General features: G+C 39.8%; 1 protein-coding gene across 2 annotated transcripts; it reads right to left on the bottom strand.

The window, feature by feature from the left end:
• Nucleotides 1–1,259: 1,259 nt before the first annotated feature.
• Nucleotides 1,260–25,633, bottom strand: LOC120807409 (ras-related protein Rap-1A-like). 2 transcript variants are annotated; one of them, XM_040159419.1, is made up of 8 exons: nucleotides 25,501–25,633; nucleotides 18,063–18,151; nucleotides 17,038–17,106; nucleotides 16,604–16,660; nucleotides 15,543–15,683; nucleotides 10,717–10,860; nucleotides 10,162–10,289; nucleotides 1,260–2,368 (listed from the first exon to the last, which is right to left on the bottom strand). In XM_040159419.1, exons 2-7 carry the CDS (start codon nucleotides 18,117–18,119, stop codon nucleotides 10,200–10,202), a joined length of 558 nt encoding a protein of 185 aa, XP_040015353.1. In that variant the 5' UTR covers nucleotides 18,120–18,151; nucleotides 25,501–25,633; the 3' UTR covers nucleotides 1,260–2,368; nucleotides 10,162–10,199. The 2 variants fall into 2 exon arrangements, with proteins under 2 accessions (XP_040015353.1, XP_040015354.1); XM_040159420.1 differs by lacking the exon at nucleotides 25,501–25,633 and adding an exon at nucleotides 25,362–25,431.
• Nucleotides 25,634–26,559: the final 926 nt, after the last annotated feature.

Below are 26,559 nucleotides of genomic sequence, written 5' to 3' on the forward strand. Positions count from 1 at the left end.
GTGAGCTAATATTACCCGATGTATCGACCTGGCCGATTTATTGGTCAGTCTCTATATCATATATATCAATACTGTGGTATAAAACTATATAATTAATAATATATGCTGTGATAGAGGATTTTATCTATATTGTCCACCCATAACAGGCAATTGTGGCACCCATCAATCAATAACTAAGAAACATAACCTTTAAAGCGAGACTTTAATGAATATCGGCCACTGGTCATACCAGACCGAGTAAGGCTCTTGCAGCAAAATCTCTGAGTGTACAGATGTGAATGAGAGGCTGTTTTACTGCTTATGATTTCAACTTTTCATTTGCAAGAGGAAGAATATGAACTTCCATTCAAAAGTTACACAGTCTTGCTTTAAATCTAACTGCAATCACATTTGCATGACACAAGCTTAGGTTTTCAAGTAATTACGTAATATAACAGTTACAGAAAGCATGTATTTTGCAGCTACATGCAGCTTATGCTGAAATTAAATTTAAATTAATCACTAGTCACTGCTGTTTATGTGGCAAAAACAGTCTATTTTCTTTAGATTAATGTCAAAGAATAAAACTCCTGCTCTTTTTTCACCCAACGAAAATCATGTTACGCTTATTCAGTGTGCTCTTTAACCTTTCATCTATTCTTATTTTTTAAATCCCTGCTCGTTCCTTTGCACTTCAATTTGAGAAGATCACAGAAAATTCCCCATTTCAGGTGAGAAATTAGAATTAATCCAAGCTGTGGGGGCTCAGTGTATAAGATGCCACAGACACGGTGGGGGTGTGCAACCCACACATCATCCTCTCCTCTTCCCATTACCCAAGGTGTTTTGCATAAAGAAGAATTATCATGAAAAAGATGCACTGTGCACTATATTCATCGCCCCATTAAGCCGCATTATGTAATTTGCTACTGAATCAGCAGTCTGTGGCGTCGTCCCACTGGATGGGAGAAACATTTCTGTTCTTACACTGACTCCTAGTGGTCTTTAGAAGTACAGCAAAACATCGTACGCAACAAAGATCATACACTTAAACACTGGACTAGTTGTAAAGTGCATGTACTGTAATACACTGACAGCGACTGTCCTTTTTATGCCATCTATTGATCCGTGAACAGACTGGTTTCACTGTATAGAATTAATACCCAGTTAACTAGAGCGACATTTTCCAGCCCTTTAAAAACACCTTTTAATTTCACTCTTCTGAAATAAGTCAAATCCGCTTTGGATAAAAGTTTAATTCACAAAAATACATCGACCAATATAATGAAAATGTACTAAAATGTACTTTAATAATCCATAAAAGCTGGAACATCATTGACAGAAAAACACAAGAAGCATTATTAGAGTTGGTTTAGTATAATATATTTCAGCTTCAAGAGACATAGAAATCAATCCTTATTTTTCCCCATATTTCTTCTATAAAAGGCCCATTTTTTTTTCTGAAGCATTATTATGCAAAAAATGGCATTAGAATATATTATGGGAGCTATGAAATCCCAGTGACTGAGTATAAAATTAAGTCACATCAAAGAGAGATATTTGCAGAAGAGAAGTCCATGAACAACAGGGCGAACAAAGAAAAAAAATATATAATAAAAATAATAATACATATTATAGACCTTGATCTATCATCACTGACATGACAGGCATGGAGAATAGGTGTATGGCTATAAAAAATTTCTCACTTTTCCACTTGATTTCACTTGAAAACATCTACACTTAATAACTGATGCATTTTTTTCATGCTCGTTTTTGAAGAATATTTATAATCATACAACTAAAGAGGTCAACTTCCATGTCTTTCAAATACGATATTGATATTGAAAAAGATGAAAAATACTGAATCCAAATTCTAACTTTGTTTTTCCTTCTTTAACGCTGTTATTTTCTTTTTGTTTAACTGTCCAAAAAAAAAAAAAAAAAAAAAAAGAAAAAGAAATAAAGGGCTGCTCTCTGGCCATGTAGGCTGCTCATGGACTATTTTTTTTATACTTTCAGAGGCTTTGCTGCATTTTTATCATCATCATCATCATCATCATCATCATCATCATCAGTTTGTGGTGTTTTGTTTGTTGGTGCAGAAATGGAGACTGTCCATTCAGGGTTCACACTGTAACTGAGACACAGAGGAAGTTCCTCGGAGGCGAGAGACCAGAGTCTTCTCTCTCTCTCTCTCTCTCTCTCACTGTCTTTCTCTCTCTCTCTCTCTCTCTCTCGCTCTCTCGTGTAGATCATCCTCTCTTTGATAGGAGCAGTTCAGTCAGCTGATTCACCGTTTATGGCTGATGGAGGGAAGGGGTGGGGGGGTCGGGGCTGTTGGAATGCTGGCACGTTCCAATCAGGGCAACAGTTCTTCATTACAGCATTTCTGCAACAGAGCACAGCGGTTTAGTCCTCATTTCATGTATCATCAACGTTCAGATCCAGAATCAATCCTCACTCCAATGTCATAAACGCCATCTATTAGCTTTCACTGTCCTCTAGTGGCCATCCAGTGACATTACATCTGTTTGCACATTCCTATGAGAAGGAGGAAAATGTAGCGGGACAGAATAGAAATCTGGGTCCGTTTTTAATCAAACGGCCAAAAGTTAAATATTGGACTTAAGTGAAAAGTAGAATTAAAAATCCCTTAGTCTTACTCCTGCTTACAACTGTAAGAATAAAAAACTTTATCAAACTTTTTTTGACTTAAAAACGCTCTTAAAATGTAAGAGGGCTCCTGAGGTCTCTTAAATTGGTTAAGAGTAGATCCTAGATGACTGCAGCACAAACACAGAGCCAAGAACCTCTGTTTTTTGTCCGATAATAATTATTATATGATTTTCTCTGACGCACCTCGTCTAACAGCAGCAGCACAAATTTTGTTTCCATTTCAGCCCATGTCCTTTTTTTTCAACCTTGTTTATTTAAATTATAAATGTTACATTGTTGTTAATTTCCCATGTTGAGATTTTTAGATTTCACACAAATAAAATGATTTTTAAAATAAAGATTATAAATGATAAAGATAATAATTTAGTATGTTCTTGCAGTATAACCACCCACTGAATAACCAGGAAGGATTTTTTTTTTTTTTTTTTTTAAGCAATGTACAATATGACACATACAGGGTCAATCTATTTCTCTGATTTGCTATTCCATTTCTAAATTTACATGTGATCAATCATGTGATCACTACAGAGCTGCTATTTAGAATTACTTTTTACGCTTCACTGCAAGGAGGAGGAAATCACTTGATAAATGTTTCTTACTGCTCACACTCAGCCAAGAACATTTTTTTACTCTTAGGTTGGTAGTTTAGAGATTTATTAAGTGTTATTCTTAGGAGTTTGATAAATGCGGGCCTAGGGTTGTTATTAATAAAGCCACTCAGAGTAAAATCTTGGTCTTAAATGCAACATTATTTTAAGAATGATGCAATTCTGCTGATGTTCTTAGCATTAAGAAAGAGAAACATGCATGAATCTTGCCCAATGTCAAGACTTGCTCTCAGCTTCCTATATTTAAGGGGGCTCCGGGGGTTTCCTGACTTTGTTACCAGCAGAGGCAGTGGCTACACACGAGGTGTATGAGGATACATTTATATAAGATAAAATACAAGGCCAACACCCACATTACCCATAAAACGTTAAAAAGTTCATGACATGATGGTTTCTGTATGTATACAATCGAATGTCCACATATTAGTGAGATTCTTCCTGTTCACATTAACCACATCTATATCGATGACAAAATACACTCTAAATATGGTATTAACTAAGCAGTGATGTGAGAATTTTAGTGACTTTTAAAGATGATGAACAAAACAAACTGCTAAGGACAGATAAAACTGATTCTAAGTAAAGAAATGTGACGGTAAACTTTTTATGGACTGGATTTTTATGGATCAGTCGACTTCAGAGAAGAGTTTCACTTAAAATGGTTACTACTGCCTTCTTTAACTTATCTAAGATTTTTATGAATAATATCACAAATATATTGTCGACATAACTCCTCTTGGATGTTTCAGTATATTGAAGCATGTAAGTGTTGGACACAATGAAATACGGATAGTCTTACAAGGTGTGTATGAAGATGTGACGCAGTCAGCACATAAAATCACACTTAAACCTCAGCTAAACATTACCTGTAGCATTTCTATGCCACGCTCCATGTCAAACTTTTTACTGAGGATTTTTTTTTACTCATAATTTAAAGTTCAGGACCAGTCTTAAGACCAGTTCTTAAAGGTTCTCCACAAGCCAGGGTCTTGGAAAACAGTTCCATTTTTTTTTTTTTAAATCTTTCCCTGAAAAGACTGTACAAACGTACATTTCACTTTGAAAGCTGGTTCCCCATTTCTGACCATCACCTACTGTCTCTTACAGTCTAGGTCTGAGAGCAGGAATTGAGGCCAGCAGTGAATGAGAGCGCGCAGAGGCACGAAAAACCTTGTCCACTTACAACTAATCCCTCTAAACCAGAGGCGCTTTCAGGACAAACAGATGTATAAGGAAGCTCTGAGTGACCACTGATTTATGTTGCTCATAACTTCTGACCAGCTGCTGTGATCCACTGTCCAGGGATCCCTCCCTCTGATACTTTCTAAAAATGCATGCGAGGCCTGTCTGTTGAGCTCCTTCGGGGATGCTTAAAGAGGGTACAGGAGCGACGGTTGAAACAGCATTCACATCAACATCCAAAGTCTGAGGGAGAAGCGCAGGCAGGACAGAAGTGAGCACGTGCATAATCCTGCAAGTGTATGCCCAGCCGGCTCCTTAAGTCATTTATGGGTCATCCAACTAGGCAGCAGGGGCAGTTGACTGGTCTGAGGGTGTGGAGGGGGAGTCTGGTAGGGGTGAGCCAATAGACCTTTTACACGGCAGACATTTTGACTCGTCATAGTAGGAAAAGCACAGGAGTTATTAAAAAGACTAATGATGGCTGCACTCCATTTAGGTATTCCAGATCCAGGGCCATGCTGTTTTAGTGTTTATTAGTGTTATACCTGCGCTTTTGCTGCTGTGACAACTCAACATGTCTGCTGTGAAAAGGGCCCCTTATTATGTCTGTTAGAGAGTTACATCCAAAATTCCCAGCTGGAGTAACATCCAGCTTAACTTTGAAAGTTCAAAGGACAACCCGAAGCTCAATTACCAAGTCTATAAACTCTGATGGTAAAGTCACGTACTGCGGTGATAAAACAACATGTGGTTACATCTGACTCAACGCGCTATGCAGAATTAAAAACTCTGAGGGGAAAAGAAGACCACCTGTTTCTGCATCTGCCCTAGAGAATCTGGAACCATGCTTATACGGTATGTCCGGAGTTTTCTGAAAGCAAACATTTACATCTTTAAAGACACACTCTTTTTTAACTCCTTGAACATGTCCTACCAAGCGTAGATTTTTAAAGTGATCCTATACTGTTAGGAAAAAATGACACCACTGCAAATACTAATATTCAGCACATCAGGAATCATTACGGTATCATGTCAGGAACTCCATGACAATTTCTGTCCCCAGTGAACACAGTAAAATCGGAGACTGCAGTTCATAGGTTCATGAGGTCAGCAAACTGGAAAATGGCCACAAAGTGAAATGTCCCATTAACTCTCTCTCTCTGCCCTGTCCGAGGCTGGCACTGTAACCCCTCTCCCTCTCTTGCAGTGTATGAGCTGGTGTGTTGTGAGCAGTGGAACAGTGGGGCTGTAATCCCATTAGTGTTGGTTCGCTGGATTGGCCAGCGTGTGAATGGGGGCAGGGGGGACAGACACCGCCCCGGGGCCTGCTGACAGAGGCCCCGCTCTCACACACTCTGGACCTCTAACTGCCCAACACAGATGGATTCAGACGAGGAACGCGGTGGGTGGCTTAGCGACCCTGATGTCTGGGCTGGGCACAATGGTACTGTCTGTTTCGCTAATCCGGCGTTATCGGTAATATCAAAGTTTTACACCCCCCTTCCTTGCACTGCAAGTTAAAAGTAACTTGCAGTGTAGAATAAGGTAGATATAAAATCTCTGTGGCTGGCTGTACCTCGCTGGTGTGACAGCACTGAGCCCTTGTTCTGACAACACTGTTAACCAAAACGTGTTAACAGTGATTTTAAGGCTCAATGAGAGACTGCACAATGACAAAAACACTGGGGGGAAAAAAGTTAATAAGCTGTGGCTTGTTCAGCTACACCCTTTTTAATACCTAAACAAGAAACGGTCCTACTACTGACCCCAAACCCACTTTTTTATGTTACATCTGTACACTTTATATTACATCTGCATATTTTCACGTTCCTGTTTTTTAACTTTCAGTGCTATTAAACTGTTTGCTCTTTATTCTTGCACATAATTAGCTTTGTCATTTTGCAGTTTTATTTTCCGGTCTACTAATTTTTCAATGATAGCACACTGCACAAAGATCACTGAGAATATATTATTCATCTGTTTTCATGTCAGCTGTCCTGCATGCTATGTGGATGCAGACGCACGATTTTACATGATGAATAAAGTGATAAAAGAGGCCATAGTTTCTCTTCAGAACTCTACGGTGGATTTAGCAGAAGATGTTCGAGTGAGGATGCAGTCAGCCCACTATATGCACCTTATCTAATAAGGATAACGTGATCATCAAATGTGGTAGCTTACTGAAGGACATGTGTTGATCCGTGTAAAGAAATTATTTGTCCACTCAGACACAAGGGTCAGCTACAGTACAGGCTCCCTAAACATGGTAAAGAGTCAGCGTCTTTCTCATGGAACATTAGGCGCGGTTTACAACCACAAAAATGATAGCTTGTACTGAAGTCCTTCAGCTGAAGGTCAAATTCTCCCTTCTGATTCTGCCAACCCGCTGCCCATCAATCTAACTCACCAAATGCAGTGGTTTTCGACAAAAAGCCAAAAAATTTAGGCCTCAACGCTCTTCAAAGAAGCTTCTGTATCATCAACAAAACAGGCCGAGTAACACAAAGAAATGTTTTTGTAACTTCCCTACGAGAGACAACCCAACAATCATGACCACTTTACACAGGGACTGGCCAGGTGCATGCAGGTGCAACAGTAAGGCAGGGTTTACAAACAACATAAAGACTACCTTCAAGGAGAGACTGTCCAAAAGTGCACGCCATTATCTCCATTCGAATGATTCATCGCATTGAGTCCACTAAGACAGACAAAGTTTTTGAATAAATTTTGAGGTGGTATTGTGATTCAGCCAAGTTGAAGCTATGACAACAGACTTTTCTCCCTGACTTTGAGTGTGGCCATGGGAAGCAGCTATAAAAACACCAATGTCATCAACATACAACCTGGTTAGTTTCAATAATAATGAAGCCTTTAAGGATCACTACCTTCAGTGTTTGGAAACACCGGAGGCCCAACCCAGTAATCTCCATGTGAGGGTGGATGCACATTATAAGAATCTCACAAGACTCCCTCAACTGACTGAGCCTAAGCTCATCATCTAAAAGGAAACTTTCCACATCAGGGTGGGAACATGCTTTGACTTCATAAATCAGTGACAAAGGGTTTAACTTGGGTTATATCTTATCAGGAGCTCTCAGTATACATGAACTCTGACCTGCAGTAGTGCTAGGAGTTTATATTAGAAGTGGACAATATGACATTATACATGTATATGTTATATATAACCCTGCAGAAAGTCTTCTGCTCTGCTCATACCAAGGTAGCTATGCCTCTATTATTTCTGGCTGTTAAAGACCATTATTGGCAGAGCTGCAAATCAATAAGCATGACTTCTTTGTGTTAATTTTGGAATTACAGGAACCTTGCACCAATATGATGAAGTGCCTTGATTTGTCAGGTATTTAAATTACTAATTTACGGAAAAAAGAAAAAAAAAAAAAGTCCTTTCTGCTTTGCATGTATTTAAAGTGAAAAGCTTGAAGGTTTTCATTTAAATATATGTTTGTTAAGTCTATCGCCAAATGAGGTAACACAATGGTGATTGAGCCTGATGAAAGTATTGCAATATTTATATATTTGCAGTATTACAAACTGGGTGTCTGTGACGACATTCCCAGAAAAAAAAAAAAAATGCTGTATTAAGTTACCGCTAATGAAAACTGCAGCAGATTCACATTAAAAGCATTTAACTGGCGAAACACGAGTTGACTTTTATTGTGAAGTAGTCACAGGAAATGCAATGTGTTTGTCATTGAGCTTAGCACATACAACTATTGTTCATCAAATGTCTACATGTCTACAAAGCAAGACAATGGTCATTTTGGGCATTTTTAAGCAGTGGGGTCAGTTTGAAATATTGCAGGGAGTAATGGAACAAGAAGGAACATCCTCAGTGAGCTGTGAGATGAGGAGCTGCAGACGACAGGCTGCACCCCTTCAACTTCTCAGCCAGGTAACCTACTCCTTTCACTGTGCCCTGCTATTCCCAAACTCATGCCATGTGCAGCATAAAATCAGATCACGGTTGCTCACAAAATGCTGGAAAAGACCAATTACTGCCTACCTTTTTTTAAAAATAACAATAGTTTCATTTCTCAATTAAATTTTCCTGAAGGTTTACTGTATTGCGATACATATGATTCCAGCATAAAATTAGTTACACCATGACAGAAGATCTTGTTCACATTGCCTACCGCCAGCTAGAATAACGTACACCATATTTAAGGCGATTGTTTAAAAAAAAAAAAAAAAAATTTCAATTTCATTTTAATATTATTTTTTTTTTTTTTTTAAATCCTGGCTTCCATCAAGCAGTAATCCAAAACCTTCCATAAATGAAGATTTCGTCATATACAGTAAATATTGTTAAATCAAAACATTAACAGACAATCTTGTCTTTGAAGAGGGGATTGACAGGAATCAGCGGCCTGGTTTACTGATCATGACTGTTTTCAGACTTCCCCATTACCAACATCCAGCAAAACTTTTAAAAATACTGTGAGAAAAGTGAAAAAAAAGAAGAAGCGAATCTGATTTTTCTGGGAAACAACCTGATGACAGATCAGCATTCTCAGGACAAAACCAGCAGTTTTTTTTAATTGATTTTCTTATCTAAATCCAACCATTGTGCAGTGAGTCATTCATTCAACAGCAATAAAGATGCAAACAAACAAACAAAAAAAAACTAATGAAAACGTTAAACTTTTGAAAGCTGACTCAGGGATTTCAGCCTGCCCGAAAACATGTACTGAAATGCTATCCATTGTCACAGGATGACAACTGCAGTCATTTATAGAAAGTAAAAAGACACATCCCACACATACAACCTGTGAGCAAGATGTCTGACTGATCTCTCGTTACACGGGATAATTTATCGTCAGACGAGGACTACAGAAAACTTACAATGCCTCACCATCAGTCAGCTGCACTTGAAAAACTACACACAGAAAACTCTTTTAATGTGTACTGGGTCCAGTTAAATGAATCCAGGCCAGGGCAGATGTGACTATGAAGTGAATATATTAAGGAAAAAAAAACAACCCTGTTAGTTAAGGTCAGCTTACTTTCCATTATAGAAATTTTATTCGTTGTAATCTCGATTTCCACCACCTATAGCATCTGTTGCACCCTCAGCTGCCTGGAGGGGGGGCCACTTCTCTGAATCGCACCTTCAAAAGGTTTCTCCAAGTTTCCTTAGGTGCTTAGATTCCTCTTGGAGAGCTCAACAAGGCACAGTAACAACTGCTGACACATTGTAATATTGTGCTATACACAAGGTAGATCCACACTTTTTGAAAACAAATTTAATGCTTTTCAAGACCTCACCAAAGAAACTCAACATCACATCAGGAGAGCATGTGGCTATACACAATCAGGCCAAACATACGGAAGGTTATAAAATGAGGGAAAAACTGACTTGGTCAGGACAAAGAACAAATGATTTTATATTTCAGTTCGCTACGTTAAATCCTGTGCATCGATGCGCACTCTCATGAGCCTCTCATAAGACTAAAACATCTTGTAGCCTTAAATTACAGCTACCTGACTTAGCTGCAGGCAAACAAACTCGTAATAGAAACTGATGAATGATAAACTACAACTGATGGCGGCAGCATCATCTAAGTTGACAGAGGAAGAACAAGGCTATCACATAAAACTAACTAACCTGACAACCTGTCTACGCATCATGACCTCAAGAATATGACAGCTGCATGCGTATTTATGACTAACGTTATGTGTTTTAGGTGACACACACCTGGCTCAGAGCTGCTGCAGGGGCTGGAGCAGGGGTCTTTAAAGCAGGACACAGTTGGATTTCTTTTTTGCCTTCTTCTTTTCCACTGGCGTTTTCCTATTTATCTGTCTGACCAGGTCATAGAAGATCTAAGAGAGACACAGCAGACGAAAAGAGAACAAACCTATCAGTAATGTTACACTTGGTAAACTCATCTCTCCTCTTTCATACAATCCTAAAACACTGTTGTAAGTTTAAACCAACACTTGAAGCCTCATCAGTAAGTGGACTGATGTCAACATTTACTCACACAGTAGGTTTAACAAACATGTAGCACTGAGTAGGAGGTCTTATTTCAGCTGAGCTCTTTAGTACCTACATCTTTTATAAAACCATACTTTGGTTTTTTAATACAAAATAAAAACACAGCTGATGAGGGTACTCTTACAATTAGAGCTGTCACCGATTAAACAATTCCCTGACGAACTAAGAATGTAGTATTGATGCTGGTCTCAGAGGACTGGCTGTTTACGGTGTGGGCACTGTCGCCACTGGTTTGTTTCGGTGCATACTCACATCGAGGACGTTGATCTTTGACTTAGCAGAGGACTCTAAAAAGGCACAGTGGTTCCACTGTCTGGCCAGGTTCTGGCCCTGTTCCTTCCCCACAACACGCTCATCCTCCAAGTCGCACTTGTTCCCCACCAGGATCATTGGCACCTGAAGACACACAAGGCATATTTGTGATTTTGTGTTATAATGATTTAATGTGATATAATGTGTTATGATTGTTTTTTTATTGTGTTTTTTGTAAAAAGAATGAAAAGGACTTAGACTCATAAATGCAGCCAGAATAGAATCTTTTAAATATTTACAGAACTTTGTGGCAAAATAATACATCAATAAAGACAAAATTATCAGTACATGAAGAAGAAAAAACAACAGATTTGAATAAAAAAATGCTGATGAAACAAATGTGTTTGACATTTATTTTGAGTGGTAAGTCCATGGGTCCTTAAATAAATAGAGGAAAAAGGGGGAAAGAACGAGGGGGCAAGTAGAGAGGAAAGTTCGGTAAAGGAGGCAAATGAGGAGTGAGACGATAGAAAGGATAACAAAGAAAAGCAGGGTCGGAAAGTGAACGTGAAATAGAAGATGGAATTCAAGCAATGAGAACATGGTGAGTGGAACAGTGAGTTATGGTAAGGTTGCATTCGTCATGTTGTGCCAATACGACACCCAAGCTTCAGTACGCATTCCAAAAACATTCTTTTTAGATATAGCTATGTACACATGAAAAACGCGTTTCTTTTAATAAAAAGGACCAAAATTCGCAAATGCATCACAGTGCACATTTATGTGCACCTGCTTTAATGTGCATTCTGAAGTTGTGCATAAATAATAAAAGTGGAAATCCCAAGAGTTACACAAAGTTTGGATATTGCAAAAACTTTTAATGCTTGACCGTGGTGGAAAGTTGGTGCATCAAAGAAAAAGCGCAATACAAACTGATGGAAACCGACTTGATTAAACTGGCATTGCAGCACCTGCTGTACTTCTGTAAACAAAGCATCATCATATGCCGTGGTATAGGATGTATACCAGGAAACATTCCCGTTACAAATCCCAACAGGTGTTCTTGCTACTCTTAAGGCAGCACTTTATTATTTCAGCGCTGTGCCATTTCTCAAGAAGCATTTAGAGCCCTTGGACAACACCTGCACTCACACATAGGGCTGGGCAATTAATCGACCATTTACCCAAACCATAATAATGACTCTAAACTGACCTAATTTCAATCACATCGGTATATTAAATAAATTCACTCCTTCATACAGGCTTACCGCCAACCCCTGAAGAAGTATAACAATGAATCTAACACTGGCAAAATTAAAGTTAGTGAAGGTTAAGTGCTAAGGATGGACACTGAGACTAGGCCTGGGAGGTGGAAAGATCACTATCAGGACAACACTTCACAACAAAGAAAACAAAAGAGATCAGTGAAGTAGCCTATTCATTTCAATATGAAACCTGGATGTGGGAGGGTAATAAAGATGATCAAGAAAATCAATCCATCTCTCTGGGAAGGTAAAGAAAATCCTTTAGGTTACACAACAGTAACAGAAGAGATTAAAGAATCAATATGAACTAGCAAGGAAGGTAGTTTCTTTTTGTTTTGTTTCTATAGCAAGGAAATCCTTTCTAACTAATACTGAGAACACGATGAAGTCCAGCTAGTTTTGGAATCTCCCAAATACCCAACACTTCTTTTGTGCCCTCAGTCAGATGTTTTAACTACCAAGGCCAAAAAAACAAAAACTCTCTGAGGAAGAGCGAATATTCTAGTCCAACCTTCAGCCCTATCTGTCACACTGGGCAGAGCTTGGGCAGTCAGGGTGTCGGGATGCGTCTCATCCTGCCTGCTGTTTCCTGACCGGCTATCTAGGGAGCACGCTGGCCCGGAGGAAGCCATTGCAGCCCCGCCCAGCCGGGATAACATCGCTTTCCTTCCTGAATGTTTTCGAACATTTCAGCTGGATTCCACGCTCTGGCTGTTCCCTGGAATTACATGATAGTGTGAGACTGTTTGTTTGTGTGTTTGCATTCATTCGGCATGCAGTGCGTTTCCACATTCAAACGGGGCCTCAAAGCATCAAGACTCAAGCCTCAAGTTTGAGGACGAGTTCAGTATTTCCTCTGAGTTTTCCAAAAGGTTCACAGCATATTTGTGTTCACGGTGCAGCTCAGAAAGCAACAGACATAATCAACTAGTGGAAAACTTTGCATGCAGCACAACAGGCGCCAATAATAAATCAGCTGGGGAAATCTATTTGTAGTGAGCCTGCAACAAATAAATCTATGCATGGGAAATCCTGCCTTCACTACGCTCTTATGACACAGAAACTGCCCCCAGACGTGTCTTGTGGATCTGGAAAAACTGGATATTTGTAAGCAACATGGTAGTTTCCTCACATGCACCAACTTGCTCATACGTCGAACCTTTTCCCCACACACAAGTCTACTGTTAAGGGGTCGTATTAGACATCAGTAAGGCCACATTCCTCCCAATGCTTTTTGAAGGTATAAGATGAATATTCCCGGGGCCTTTTTTCTTTTCACTCTCGCTCTCTCCAGGCTGCGGGGCAGACGACAGGAAACTGCGATGTTTAGATTAACCCCACGGAGGTTGCTGGCTTGATGTTTGATATCCAAACAAGCCTTCGCACCGGACTGCTGAATGACATTTCTCCCAGGGGTCCTGGGAGAACCAGTGGTATGCCCTGCTAACACAAACTCTGAGCCAAACTGGGATAAAAAGGATGGAGAGAGGGATGGAAGGATGAAGGTATGCAGGGAAGAAAAAATGTCCGGTGTCAGCAGCACACAAGGCAGCATTAGGCTACTTGAAGAATCCACACATCCCACAGAGAATCTGTTCAGACGCTGTTAGCATGCTACAGGCAGGTCCTATCCCGCCCACAATGGCATGCTAGAGATTGGATTGCAGGGACCCCGAACAGGGCAGTATAGAGTAGTTTAAATGAATGGAGCCAATTGCTCCAAATGGTATGGTGATAAGCATGGAGTCAGGCATAACTATCATTCTAGTCACAAGTAGAGACAGAGATGGCCCGGAAAAGTCATGAGACCTCTTTCACAAGAACTGTGGAAGGAAGTAGGGGAAGTGAGCTTTTAATACACTGACAACTACTTTATTCCTCACTCCTAACAACTTATTTAAGGAGATGGAATTTGGCCCTACTGTGTTCAATGTACAGTCATTAAAAGGCTTTTTAATTGAGCTTGGCAATATAGGGTGCGTCTGTACATTTTGCCAGCTTTGCAGTAAATGGTGCATGGCAGAGCTGAGAATGAGAACAGCTGCAGCAGCAACTAAAGTGCCTGCTTTAGCTCTGCAATAGCTTGAAAGCTTTCACTGAATAAGAAGTCTGTCCTCTTGGAATAAAAAAAAAAAAAAACATGTCAAGCATTTCCTTTGGTCGGGCATTCCTGCAAGGGGCAAAGTAAGATAAACAGATGTCACGGCCATCATAGGTTACGGTTTAAATCTCCACTGGACTGATAGCTGACAGTGTGGACATAATAACCAGATAAGCACAATTGTTTAAACTGGGGATATTAAACAGAGAAAAAAAAAAAAAAGGGACATCAACTGTTTTCTTGCATGTTGAGGAGCCACTGATCCTGCAATCCATCTGTTAGCCTGAGGGTAACCTCCGCTTCTTAACCACGGAGGCTCTAATGAAGTACCACAGCCTCACGATCCAGTGTGTTTTTGATGAGCTGAGGCTTTCCTTGCACATCATCCCTGACAGTCCAATCACCCACACAGAGTGCCAGACCACAGTACAACCACAAGGCAGGCCATAGAGAAGAGGGGGAAACACAGAGCAACAGGCACTGAAAAGGCCAGTCAAAACAAAAAGCAGAGGAGTATACTGAAGCTAATATAGAGGAAGGGGAGCAAGAGGAGGACTGGTAGAAAAACAGAAAAGAGTGGTATAAAACTTCTGCACCACGCTGTAGAGGGGCTTCATAGATGGTTGACAGGGAACAGAGAGCAAGAGAAGGGAGGAAAGAGTGAGAGAGAGGGTTATGGTAACATTCATTCCCTCCAGAGATCACCAAAAAAGGGCATCTTAGATTCTGCTGACGCACTGCCCCAACCAGAAAGGGGTTGGAAGGTTTACTCACTCCAACAGCTATTTACCAGAGATACAGAAAAATGGAAATGTGCTGCTGACAAACAGCAAAGCAGGAAAATAATTAGATAACACATCCTCTTTTTATTTGCACTGTTATAGATCCAAGCTGAGGAGCAGATGTGAAGGGGAAAACCACATCGTCTTTGCAAAAAACAAAACTAAGGGTTTAACATCTCCTAGTGAGACAAAGACAGCGCCCTACTTTTTTTGGACTCTGATCAAAAAGAACTAGTACTTTGTTTCCGTGTTAAACACAGATGAAGTTATCAAACCACAGGGACCTCCATGACAATACGCTAAGTACAGTACTCAAGTTTCACTGAGTGCTTTTTCATTGTTTGCATTCTACAGACAAAACAGAAGTAACAATGTGACACCACCTGCATTATGTCGAGGTAATACAAATTTGTAATTACTGGCATGAGATGCAGTGATTACAGTGTTGAATGGTGTCCATAGCAACAGCGTGATCAGGTCCCAGAACAATGTAGGCGGCTGAGAACATGGAAGTAGGGCACATGTAACCGATCTGTACTATTTTCTACTGTATTTGGTGTCTACAACCCTATTCAGTCATGATCTACAATAAAATAAAGTGAGAAAAAGTTCTGTCAAAATTTGGAAGAGTTGATATAAACATGCTTGTAAGCCAAAGTGTGAATATTGTACACTTACATCCTCTGTGTCCTTTACTCGTAGAATCTGTTCTCTCAGGTCCTGAAGGTCGTTGAAGGTGGACTGTGCTGTGATGGAGTATACCAGGGCAAAGCCTTGGCCGTTCTTCATGTACAAGTCCCTCATCGCTGTGAACTGCTCCTACACGGCAGGGAAAATGAAGAGGAAGAATGGGGCATGAGCTCTGTCATGTGCCTTCTGGCATTTTATATACTGTTAAAGATTTACTGTAAAAGTCCATGGCATTTAACGGAGTCGCATTTGTGTGACCTCTTCTGAGAAACACTACATAACGTGGATGTTTGAGTCAAAACAATAAGCTGCTTTGCAAGTAAAAGTGAAAAACATTTGATGTTTGTAGATTCTGCAAATTGAGGATTCGCTTTCCTTGTCTTTCTTCATAGTAAACTAAAAATATCTTTGGGTTTTGGACTATTTGTCACACAAAACATGCTTTTTTTTTTTTTTACCATTTGCAGCTGTTTTATAAACCAAATGATTTTTCAAGGAAATTTGATGATTAGTTGCAGCCCTAGTCAGTCAGTGCAGTGCAACTGTTGGATCTTTGTCAAGCATTGTGCAGACACAGAAGACTATCAGCACCAATCGACCTCCAAATGTTGCTTGTGCACCATCAGCATGACGGCAATCAGGTATACTGTACGCAAGTTCCTTAATCATATACTTCTAGCAAACTTGTGCTGAGAAAAAGGGTGAACTAGTTATACATTTAAAAAAAAAAAAAAAATTTAACAAGCCCCACCATACTGTGCAACTTTGAGGTAGCGTAGTACACTTGGGGGGGGGTTCTCAGCTAATGAAAATCTTTGAAGACGATTTCAGCTCATTTATTTACTGGCAGAATCTAACATTCTTTGTATTTTTTAACTGTCCTTCATATATTTACATCTCATAAAAAGTCATTTATCTTAACCAGCCCTGTGTACCCTCAAAGCAAATTACTATTCTGGAAGACACAGAGTTTACCATCACCTACAATGTCAGAGTTCAATACAGTGACTCAGGTATCTTTATACACAGAAAAACTGGAGTTCACTTACTGTGCCTGCTGTGTCGAGAATTTCAAGCATACATTGCTGCCCATCTACCTCCACTTGCTGTTAAAAAAAAAAAAAAAAAAAAAAAAAAGAAAAACAAACAAACATGGAAACAGAGTGAGATAATGTAAAACTTAATTTAAAGTCACTGGGCACATCATATTCCATGTTTAAATTCCTGCATACAATAATGTCCAAGAGAGAAAACTTACACAGAAGAAAAAAGATTAAGCAAGAGCAAAATGTAAAGTCAGAAGGAAAGAAAAGGAAGGAAAATCATGGGAGATAGAGAGGGTAACAGGGAGATGAAGGGAGTTACATGAAAGAAAACAAGAGCACAATATCATGACGTGAACTTGCAGAGCAGCTGCTAACAATCAGCTCACTCCAAACCAGGACTCACTGCCTCTCCCTCTCCCCCCTCACGGGACACTCACCTTTCTGTATGAGTCTTCTATTGTAGGGTCATATTTTTCCACAAAGATTCCCTGTACAAACTGAACTGTCTGCAAGAGAGGACACAGATGAAGCTGACATCAGATCAATGTGACGTCCTGGGCACAAGAACAAAACGTCTGGAGCTGCAAATATAGCAAAAGTCCCATGTCTTCTACCTTATCAAAACAACTAGGACATCTGGAATCAGGATGTTCATGAAGGTAGTGGCCGGCAGAAAGAGTTAAAATGAAGCCTAGTACATTCATTTTATTGACATGTGTGACTATATGCAAATGAAAGGTTTGGACTGAGCTATATAAAGCACTATGCTTAGTGGCAGGTTAAATTAGGGGTAGACAGAGTTCACCTGATAACATCTTAAGATCTAAACATGTCAGTCTGCCAGTGTGAGGGATTAATCTGACTTTGACACCTGGTCGAAGTTAGCTAAGCAGGGCGTATAACATTTCACAGACATGTATGTTCTCCTGACAACCTTGTATTGATAATAAAATACATACAAGTTCAAGATTTTGTGTCAGTTCTTCATCAAACTTCATGGAAAAAAATATGAAAACTGATTAAAATATGTATTCTGGCCTTATTGAATTTGGGTTTCAAATTATTTTACGGTAAATTGTTGCAATTGGCATATCTGTTGAATTTTAGCAAAAACACACCAACAAATGGATGGGAACCGCAGACACAAAATCAACAAGCCTGCAGCAGACACGGCTAATTTCTACAGAGAACCACATAAAACTGGCCTAGAAGATAGTAGGCGTGAACACTTGTCAGGAAACAAGTAGAAAATTCGGAAAAGGACAGTTTCATCTGTGCTCTTGTAGCTTTCTTTGACAAAAAAACCCCTCCCTGATTTACCTTGCCTTCTTTTACCACATACTTTTGCTCCAAAAGCTAGCAAAATATCTTGCTGTTTCACTGACAACTATCTGTGAGTCCTACGAAGTCTTTAGGAAGCAGAGTGAGGCAGGAAGGGGGTCAGGAAAGTCTGGATACTCACCAGAGCGGACTTGCCCACACCTCCAGAGCCTAACACCACTAGCTTGTATTCACGCATGGCGGGATTGCTTCACCGGACAGCCCAACAGTCTGCAGTGGACAAACAGGGAAAAGCAAAATTGGACAAACTAAATGAGAAAGGTGTGAAAAAAAAAAAAAAAAAAAGTATAACAAAACTAACAACAAATTCTACTCAAAGTAACTTTCTTTTCAAGCAAAACAAAGGAATTTTCCCAGTTTAGTCTCTGCGTTTTTCCACTCTAGAGAAGAAGGATTCTAGTCATTCCTGGAAGTTATGGACAAGACGCAGCACAACAATAGAGGGAACACCCATAAGTGGAGCTGCTCCAGGGTGGAGGAGGTGAAGAGTATGTGACCCCTCTCTAACACAAACCAGCTGTGATGTGTATGAGCGTAGGGGGAACTGAAGGAGAGATGATAGATGTATCTGGCAGATATTCCTCCTAATGACACCATCATCTGGCTTTTATACACCAAAACACACCCTGCTGTCAGAGTTTTAGTCACTCATTCATTTTTGGTATTGTAAAACAGCAATATAGTGTCAGTCTTTTGACTAATAACAGAAAACAGCTGAGGGAAGAGGAAACTGCGATGGGGAGGAAATTGTGAAATCACTGGAATATCCCTTTAAGAGACGAGCAGGCTTTGAATCATTGGCACACACTGTGGCGTAAAGTCAGTCGAGTTAGCCAACTGGGTCACTACAAGCTGGGCTACAGCGATGAAGACACTCCCTCACTAAGGTTTAGCTGTAGCTGGGTGAAGAGGGGAGATTCTGATTCTTTGTCCACTGACCTGACTTCATATCAAATTATATTTCTATAAAGGCTGATGGCTAACAGCTGTCTCAAATGATTGATTTCATCTACAAAACATTTTCAACCCTCCAACAATGCATAATAATCCAACGGGATTTAAATGGTTTATTTGTCTGAAGAAATAGAAGAAATTCTCTTAACCCATCGAAGAACACTTTTCATTTAATATAAATGAACAAGTCAAAATGTCCAAATTTGGATATACAAGGTTTTCACTGGAAAATTATGACATACCATGCATTTCTTTTAGAATTCGTGTTGAAAATATTTTTCCCTTGTTAGTACAATTAATGCTGTTATGCTGCATCGTAGTAGTTTAATACTAAATAACAACACAGACTGAAGTGCGGTGACAATTCCAATTTCTGCCATAATTTCCCAGAGTCCGAGGTTACATCTTCAAATGTCTTGCTTTGTCTGACCAACAGTTCAGAACCCAAATATATTCAGCTTACAATGATAAACAGCAAAGAAAAGCAGAAAATTATCACACTGGAGAACCAGAGATTTACCTTGATAAATGGCTGAAACGATTAATCGATTATCAAAATGGTTGCTCGATATTTTTCTGTTGATCTACTAATCAATGAATCAACTAATTGTTGTTGATAATGCTATCTTTTGGTATCACATTTTCCAGTTATTGATACAAGCTTGACCTTTGGCTGTGCTATTCCCAAACTTTCCTTAGGAAAAACTAAAACAGTTCAACACGAGGTTTTCTTGCATACACACCACAGGACTGGTAGCTTATGTTGTAATGAACCTCGGTCCCGAAAAACCAGAGACCAATACTTTTGGGTCATTGGTTGAAAAGTGCAGCTTGATGGCATCAAGACTGTGTTGAAAATTAGAAAGTGGCTTATGTTAAAATCTGGTCACAAAGAAGACAGTATAGCCTTGCTTGACAATCAACCTTTTTTGCAAACCATCAAAAGCTAATCACCAGCCTCTGTGGGAATCAGATGATCCCCTCCTACACTGTTCTTTTTACAGCACACTCCATTGAAATACTCAGGGGAGGTGGACAAAGGACTAAGGACCTCCAGCTTCAAACACAAGCAGTGACCATGTGGGATATGAAGCCCGGACTGTGAATAATTCATATTCACTAATCCTCTACACACAAAGAAGTTCTCCTTGCACGATTAGGGAGGAGCCATTGGAAGGAGAAGAAAAAGAACAGGGCTGCACAAGTGCTATGCAAACAGTCTCTGTTGCACTCTCATGTAAACATTCAAGTACAGAGTCAAGTGCATGCACAGTGTCACATATACAATGTCACAGAGACAATGCCACACTTAGATTTAGGCTAGGCCTCACTTGTCAGCTATCTGCACATCATGTATCTTGCATGGACACTGTGGACTGAGCCCTGCTAAGGCAGATGATGTCAGGAACCCACTCTGTGACAGTGGCTGTTAGATTAGTGCAGTATGTGACTGTGTCAAAAGGTCATTACAAAAAGATGTCTGCCTCTCCCAAAAGTAGCATCTTTATAAAAAAAAAAAAAAAAAAAACATCCTCGGATGGCCAGCGATACTGAGGTGCATGAAACATACCATGGCTTTCATCTTTTGGCCAAAAAAGTACCCGGAATTTTTTTAAATAGGTGGGTCAGTGTAAGTTTTATCTGTATTTTACCAAAAAGTTGCTATTTCCTGCCACAAGCTGGTTACCTAAGTTTATAATGAGCTGAAACAATCAGGCGATTTAATGATTGGTCGACTGAAAGAAAAATGATCGGTAACTATGTTGATAGTCGATTAATCGTTTCAGTTACTTGTCAAGCAGAAATTCCAAAAAGTTGCTGGTTCCAGCTTCTCAGTATTTGCTGCTTTTCTCTGTAGTATCATTGTAAATACAGTATCTTTAGGTTTTAGACTCTTGGCGAAACAAAACAAGACATTTGAAGACGTCACCTTTCTCTGTACTTTTTGAAATTTTATTTTTGATCGAAGCATGATCAGCAGATTAAACCATAATGAAACTAATGATTAGTAGCAGCCCTAATAAATAGGGTTCTCTCGTGGTGAGGATAGTCACAGAAATTTCTAGTTATAAAATCTGATTATAAAAATGCCATTTGCAGCCACAACATATTAAAGTTTCTTGCCTACTTTTGTAATTCAATTTTTACCTCTTTGAATATCTACAACAAGTAACAAGTTTCCATGTTCTTTTCGATACATACATTAAATATGAGCCCATTGTATGCCCTGTGTTTGTAGGGTTTTACATTATGTTGATACTGACGATGAGTGTTCGGTTTCGTAACCAATCACGTGACTAAAAAGAGAACTAATACAGATTTTTTTTCCTCCTTATGTAACTTTAGGTGCTTCCAACAGCAGGAAAAACTTGGCTAACCTAGGCATTTTAGTTTATTATTATATTTATTTTAGTTCTTAATTTTTTAAGTTAAGCATGAAAACAACTAGTTCAACAACCTATTATGACGTGTCTTTGTAGCAGCTTTGCAAGTGGTGATTTAGTTAGTGGTTCAAAATTTTTCCCCGCTAACTTTTTAAGTAACTATGCCACCCACCTGCGTTTTTATTTATCTGTTTGATGTAATACTATATGAGGCTTGACAGGTCATGGAAAGATGAAACAACTTTTGCCTGCAAATAAAGACAAAGTTCTGAGGTTAAAACGCTTCATTGAGCATTAAACCCCTTGAAAAGGCAACATTGCAAGTATGTCTTACTGAGCTCAAGTAGGAGTGAAGGAAAAAATTTCTCAGCTCAAAGTGTGTTAATTCATTCTCCCAAGAATGGCAAAGTGGTTGTGCTTGATGCCTGCCAAGGCATAAATATCACCTTCCCCAAAGCAAATGACATTATTGATCGAGACTCAAATAAATTCTGCATAATGTTCAATTAGAATATTAGAATAACACCCTTCTTCCTTTGAACTCGTTTCTTTTTGAGCTTTCCACTCATGACTGCAGCCTTTGCTACAAAAGGCTAAAACAAAATCAGGGACGTGACTGAATTGGACGCTCTTGCTCCGACACTTATTCTAAATACCCTCCCATCTGCCCGACACACACACACACACACACACACACACACACACACACACACACACACACACACACACACACACACACACACACACACACACAGCCATTTAAGGACATCTCCCTTTAACACCAAACCTCTCCCTGTTTCCACTGCCCTTCGACTACACACTGTCATTCCCAACAAAACAAACACACCACGGCCGGTCCTCTGCTCTCGTAGTAACCCCAGCAAATAAGGAGTGAGGGAAAGCCACATGCCACAGAAAACATGCTCCACCATGACATCACTGCATCTCTCACCCTCTACAGCCAAAGGTATGTATCCATCTAAGGCTGGAAATTGGATGGGGTGGTCGTGGTAGCAAGAATATGCCGCAAATGTGAATCTGCATCAACTTCAAAACTCAAATTAGAGAGCAGGAGGCTACACAGCTAAAGTACAACTGTCAGGATTCACTATTTCCTATTCTAGTGAGGCTAATGCAACAGCGATGAAGCTGTCACAGCAGCTGACTCAGCAGGCGGTATGATTGACAGCTGCCCTCTGTCTTCCACCCAGTGCGGATGGTGAAAATGCACACATCCGCTGGTTAAGCTAGCAGCATGATACCGACCCTTGTGGCATCTTGTTATTTGCCTGCTTGTTGACCCACATGACAATTACACAAGCTACACTGTTAGAAAAAAAAGCATCCATTTGAGGTTTAGGGGTAGTAAAAAACAAGGGGATATAATAATTGTTCCACTTGAGTGTTTTTTAATCTTGATAAGCTCCTGGTTACTCATTACCTCCACCAAAACCACAGTGAGCTTTGCATGAAAAACCACCAACTTTAGGGGAATAACCCAGATTCTACTGACAGCAGAAAAACCTGTCAAGGAAAGGGTTTAAGTAAAGAAGATGGAGCTGTGACGCTTTATTTTGGAGCTAACTTTGTTGCAACTGATATCCTAATAATTCTTTCATTTCCTGGAATGAACTGTGGATTTCCAGAGGAATATCGTTCAATACTTTTCCATTTAAACTCAAGTTAAATTTATTCAATATTCATTTTATTTCATTTTATTATTCAGTTTATCTAATTATTGTAAACTTTGGCAATGCTTTACTTTACAGGTCTGTAAATTCCAGTTTATTTCCCAATAATCTCCTCAGACATTTCATTGAAAGAACTATATAGTTTGGTATTATTTACAGGTAAAACAGAGAGTGATCAGTTGGTACACTTCGTTATTTCTAAATTCTAAGCTGACCTGCTGTGCCCTAACTAAAGAAATTGCTAGTTTAGCAGTTAATTGGAATTAATTAGTTGGAAGTATAACGTTTGAACTCTGGCTCTAATTTACCAGTAATTAGGGCCAAATTACATAGTGCTGCTCTGGAAACTTCCTAGGAAATTAGGAATTTACAAGCCTGTAAAACAAAGTCTTACCAATGCAGCTTAAAAAAAAGAAATGGTACATTTTCTCAGAGGCAACTACTGTAATGTTATTTTATTAAAAGCTTGAAATCAAGACTTCAGAGTAACAGATGTTTTTAATATCTACCTTCAAGGGAAAAGATTTCGATTACACTGACATTTCTTTATCTCTCTGAAGACACTGTACAATCTAATATCTATTCTAACCTAAAATGAAATAAGTGACTTAAATAAACCAAATGTTCCCATTTTCTGGTTGCATATTCCTTTTGTCTCTTTTCAAGCCCACCACAACCTTGAATGACCCCATGAGTCAGAGCAAAACTGCAGCTAGGCACACAAAACTTTTCTGTGACTTAATTATGGCAAAGATCTGTAACTGACAAACAACATCAGCCGAATGCATCTGTGTCGCTGGAGCCTTGACCTGTAACCACATCCTCTTTCCAAAGCACAAGAAGGCTTCATGCTGATAGGATGGAAAAGGAGTAGCTGCCTACTAAAATAGCCTCTTCCAGTCTCTGTTCCTGTTCAGGACTCCAGACAGCAGGCTTGTATAGACGGGGGTGGGGGAGTGGGGTGAATAGGAGGTTTAGTAACTTGTTTCTCATCCTCAAAACTTGGGTTATGAAGAGATTCATGGCACTAGATGAGGCAGATATATCATTTCTATCAACACAGAGTGAAAAACGGCACCTTTGAGATATTTAACCTCTTTGCAGAAATGTCTTTCACTTGGCAACTGGGCAGGGTTTCTGCAGGGATCAACAAATTACATTTAAGATTTTTTAATACAGCTTTTTAACGCCACATAGAATGTAATTTAATACATGTTTTACAATCATACCATCCAAAGTGAGAAAGTATGATGGAGAACCAGTAGGAAGGATATGGCCCAGAAGTATTGGGTTAGCTCTGACTGTTTTTGCTACAGGACACTCCACAAAAAAACAAAACGTGCGCACAATCCACTGTCACAATAATCCTTTTTGTTTAAAAAGCATGTAATGCCTCACAACAGCTTCCAACATGAACATTACTGCCTATGTGAAGCAACAGAAAATATTGAAGACTTTGGTGAATTAAACTCAAGATTTTCTCCTACCTTCTAAGGCCTTCTTTTGAGGACACCGAATTCTTTTTAAGACTTTTCAAGGCCTGCAGATGCCCTACTGGGCTAATCTATTATCGGTAAAAGTAGTTTGAGGATGATGAGTAGACACCTTTCCTGTTTAAAACCACTCTCGTCTGCAGCAGAAATAACCTGCAACAGGCTGCAAAAAAACAAAAAAAAACAAACAAAAAAAACATGGACCCAGAGAAGAGAAAGTCATTTGATCTCCTGGGTTATCTCAGTGTGAATCTACCTAATTTGCTTAAGGCAGTAGCATGTGTTTATCACTCCAGGTCATGCTAAATCCCTGCAATCTGTGGCTGTGACTACCCCACTGAGTAACAACCAACACTCCGTCGATGTGTAACTATTACAACCGTATCTTATCTAAAATTAATAAAAATCAATTCAAATCATAAACCCGATTACCGATAAATCCTTAAAAACAAAACAAAACACCATAATCTATAATCCGGGCAATTGAGGCCATCATCTGTCCATAAACAATCCAGTTACATACCAGCATCTACACTAAATCCCGTTACCAAGCTTGTTAGCAAAATGCCGCTAACTAGCTAGCTTTAACTGCCTGCGACGGGCCGACACTTCACAAACCGCTAGCTACGGCTCGTTAGCGAGCTAGCTAGCCGATACATTCCCGTCGTCGGCGTGTGATCAAAACACAGCCAGGTTGTCCGAAACCCGCTGCATTCAGTCGCATTTCACGGCCCGTGCGTCCACCGGGCCTGGCAGGTTTTAAAATCAACCCGCATTCCGGTGTTATTCGCTCGGGAAAGCCACAGCCGATTGCTAACGCTACCTGCCCTTCCGCCTGGCCTTGACTAAAATGGGAGTGCACGCTCCCGTTTCGTACTTGGGGTACAATTCTTCTCACCTAAACGACAAATAAAACACGGGCCGCGCACCCCGCGGTCTCCGTTTATCGCCCCGCAAGTGTCGCGGCTGCGTGCGCCCACGCAAATGAGTTATTTGACGGCGTTTAGCAGCCGGTAAAGTTTGGTATTTGCACTCACCGTTCCTCGCTCGCTGTCTCTCGCCGCTCCGCAAGTGTCAGTTTGCCTACGGCCTGTGTGCGCAGAGACGTCACTCCCCACTATTTCTCATTTTTTCTTAAAAGGGCATGACACATGGGCCACACGTCCCGCATCATTTCCATGATAACCGGCCTCTCAGTAATGATGAGTGTAAATAGAGATATACACAAACACACACACACATACACACACAAACACACACACACACACACACACTGTATTTATTGATTGCAAGTCATACATTTCAAATCAGCTAACCAATTTCTTCCAGTACTTATATTTAAAGTATAAGTCTCTTATTGTTGACGAAATCCCCGTCAAAAGACTAAAACCGCATACGAACCGAGCCTACAAACAATTCTCTTTGTGCCAAAAACCTCATCTAGGTTATAGAGATGAAAGATAATGCTTAATCGTAATAGAAAGCCATCTCTTTTTTTGAGAAGTACTGGAGCGACTTTAGGAAATATCTTCAAAACATGACATGGTCTAAGGATCCCAACGCGTCCAACAACAGATAACACATCAGCACCAGAGGTCAGTTGCGGAAAAGAGACTTTCATACATGTGTTTACACATATTTGTACACGTACGCATGTGCAGGTGTTGGATTATTGTTATTACTAGTCTACCTAGTAATGTTATGTTAGGTTTTCAACCTCGTCTGTTTGTTGGGGGGGTATTTGTCATCAGGATTACACCAAAAAAAAGTACTAAACTGATTTTGCAATAAAACTTGGTGGAGGGATGGGGCATGGCCCAGGGGAGAACTTATTACATTTTGGTGCGGATCCGGTTAAAGGGGCGGATCCAGGAGGTTTTTTTTTTTTTTTTTTTAATCATGTTTCTTTATATTGCCATATAGGGCATTTCGTCAATTTCTCAAGAAATAATGTATGAATCTTGATATTTCAAAAAAAAAAATCAGACATACGTATTTATGGTGTTTAAATATGTGAGTTTGTTCCACTTGGTGCAGATCCAGATAATAATCCGGATCTGGTGGAAGAAAATGCTGAGTACGCGTTACACACAGGG

Source organism: Xiphias gladius, chromosome 21, assembly GCF_016859285.1.
Source record: "Xiphias gladius isolate SHS-SW01 ecotype Sanya breed wild chromosome 21, ASM1685928v1, whole genome shotgun sequence".
Lineage (NCBI taxonomy): Eukaryota > Metazoa > Chordata > Actinopteri > Istiophoriformes > Xiphiidae > Xiphias > Xiphias gladius.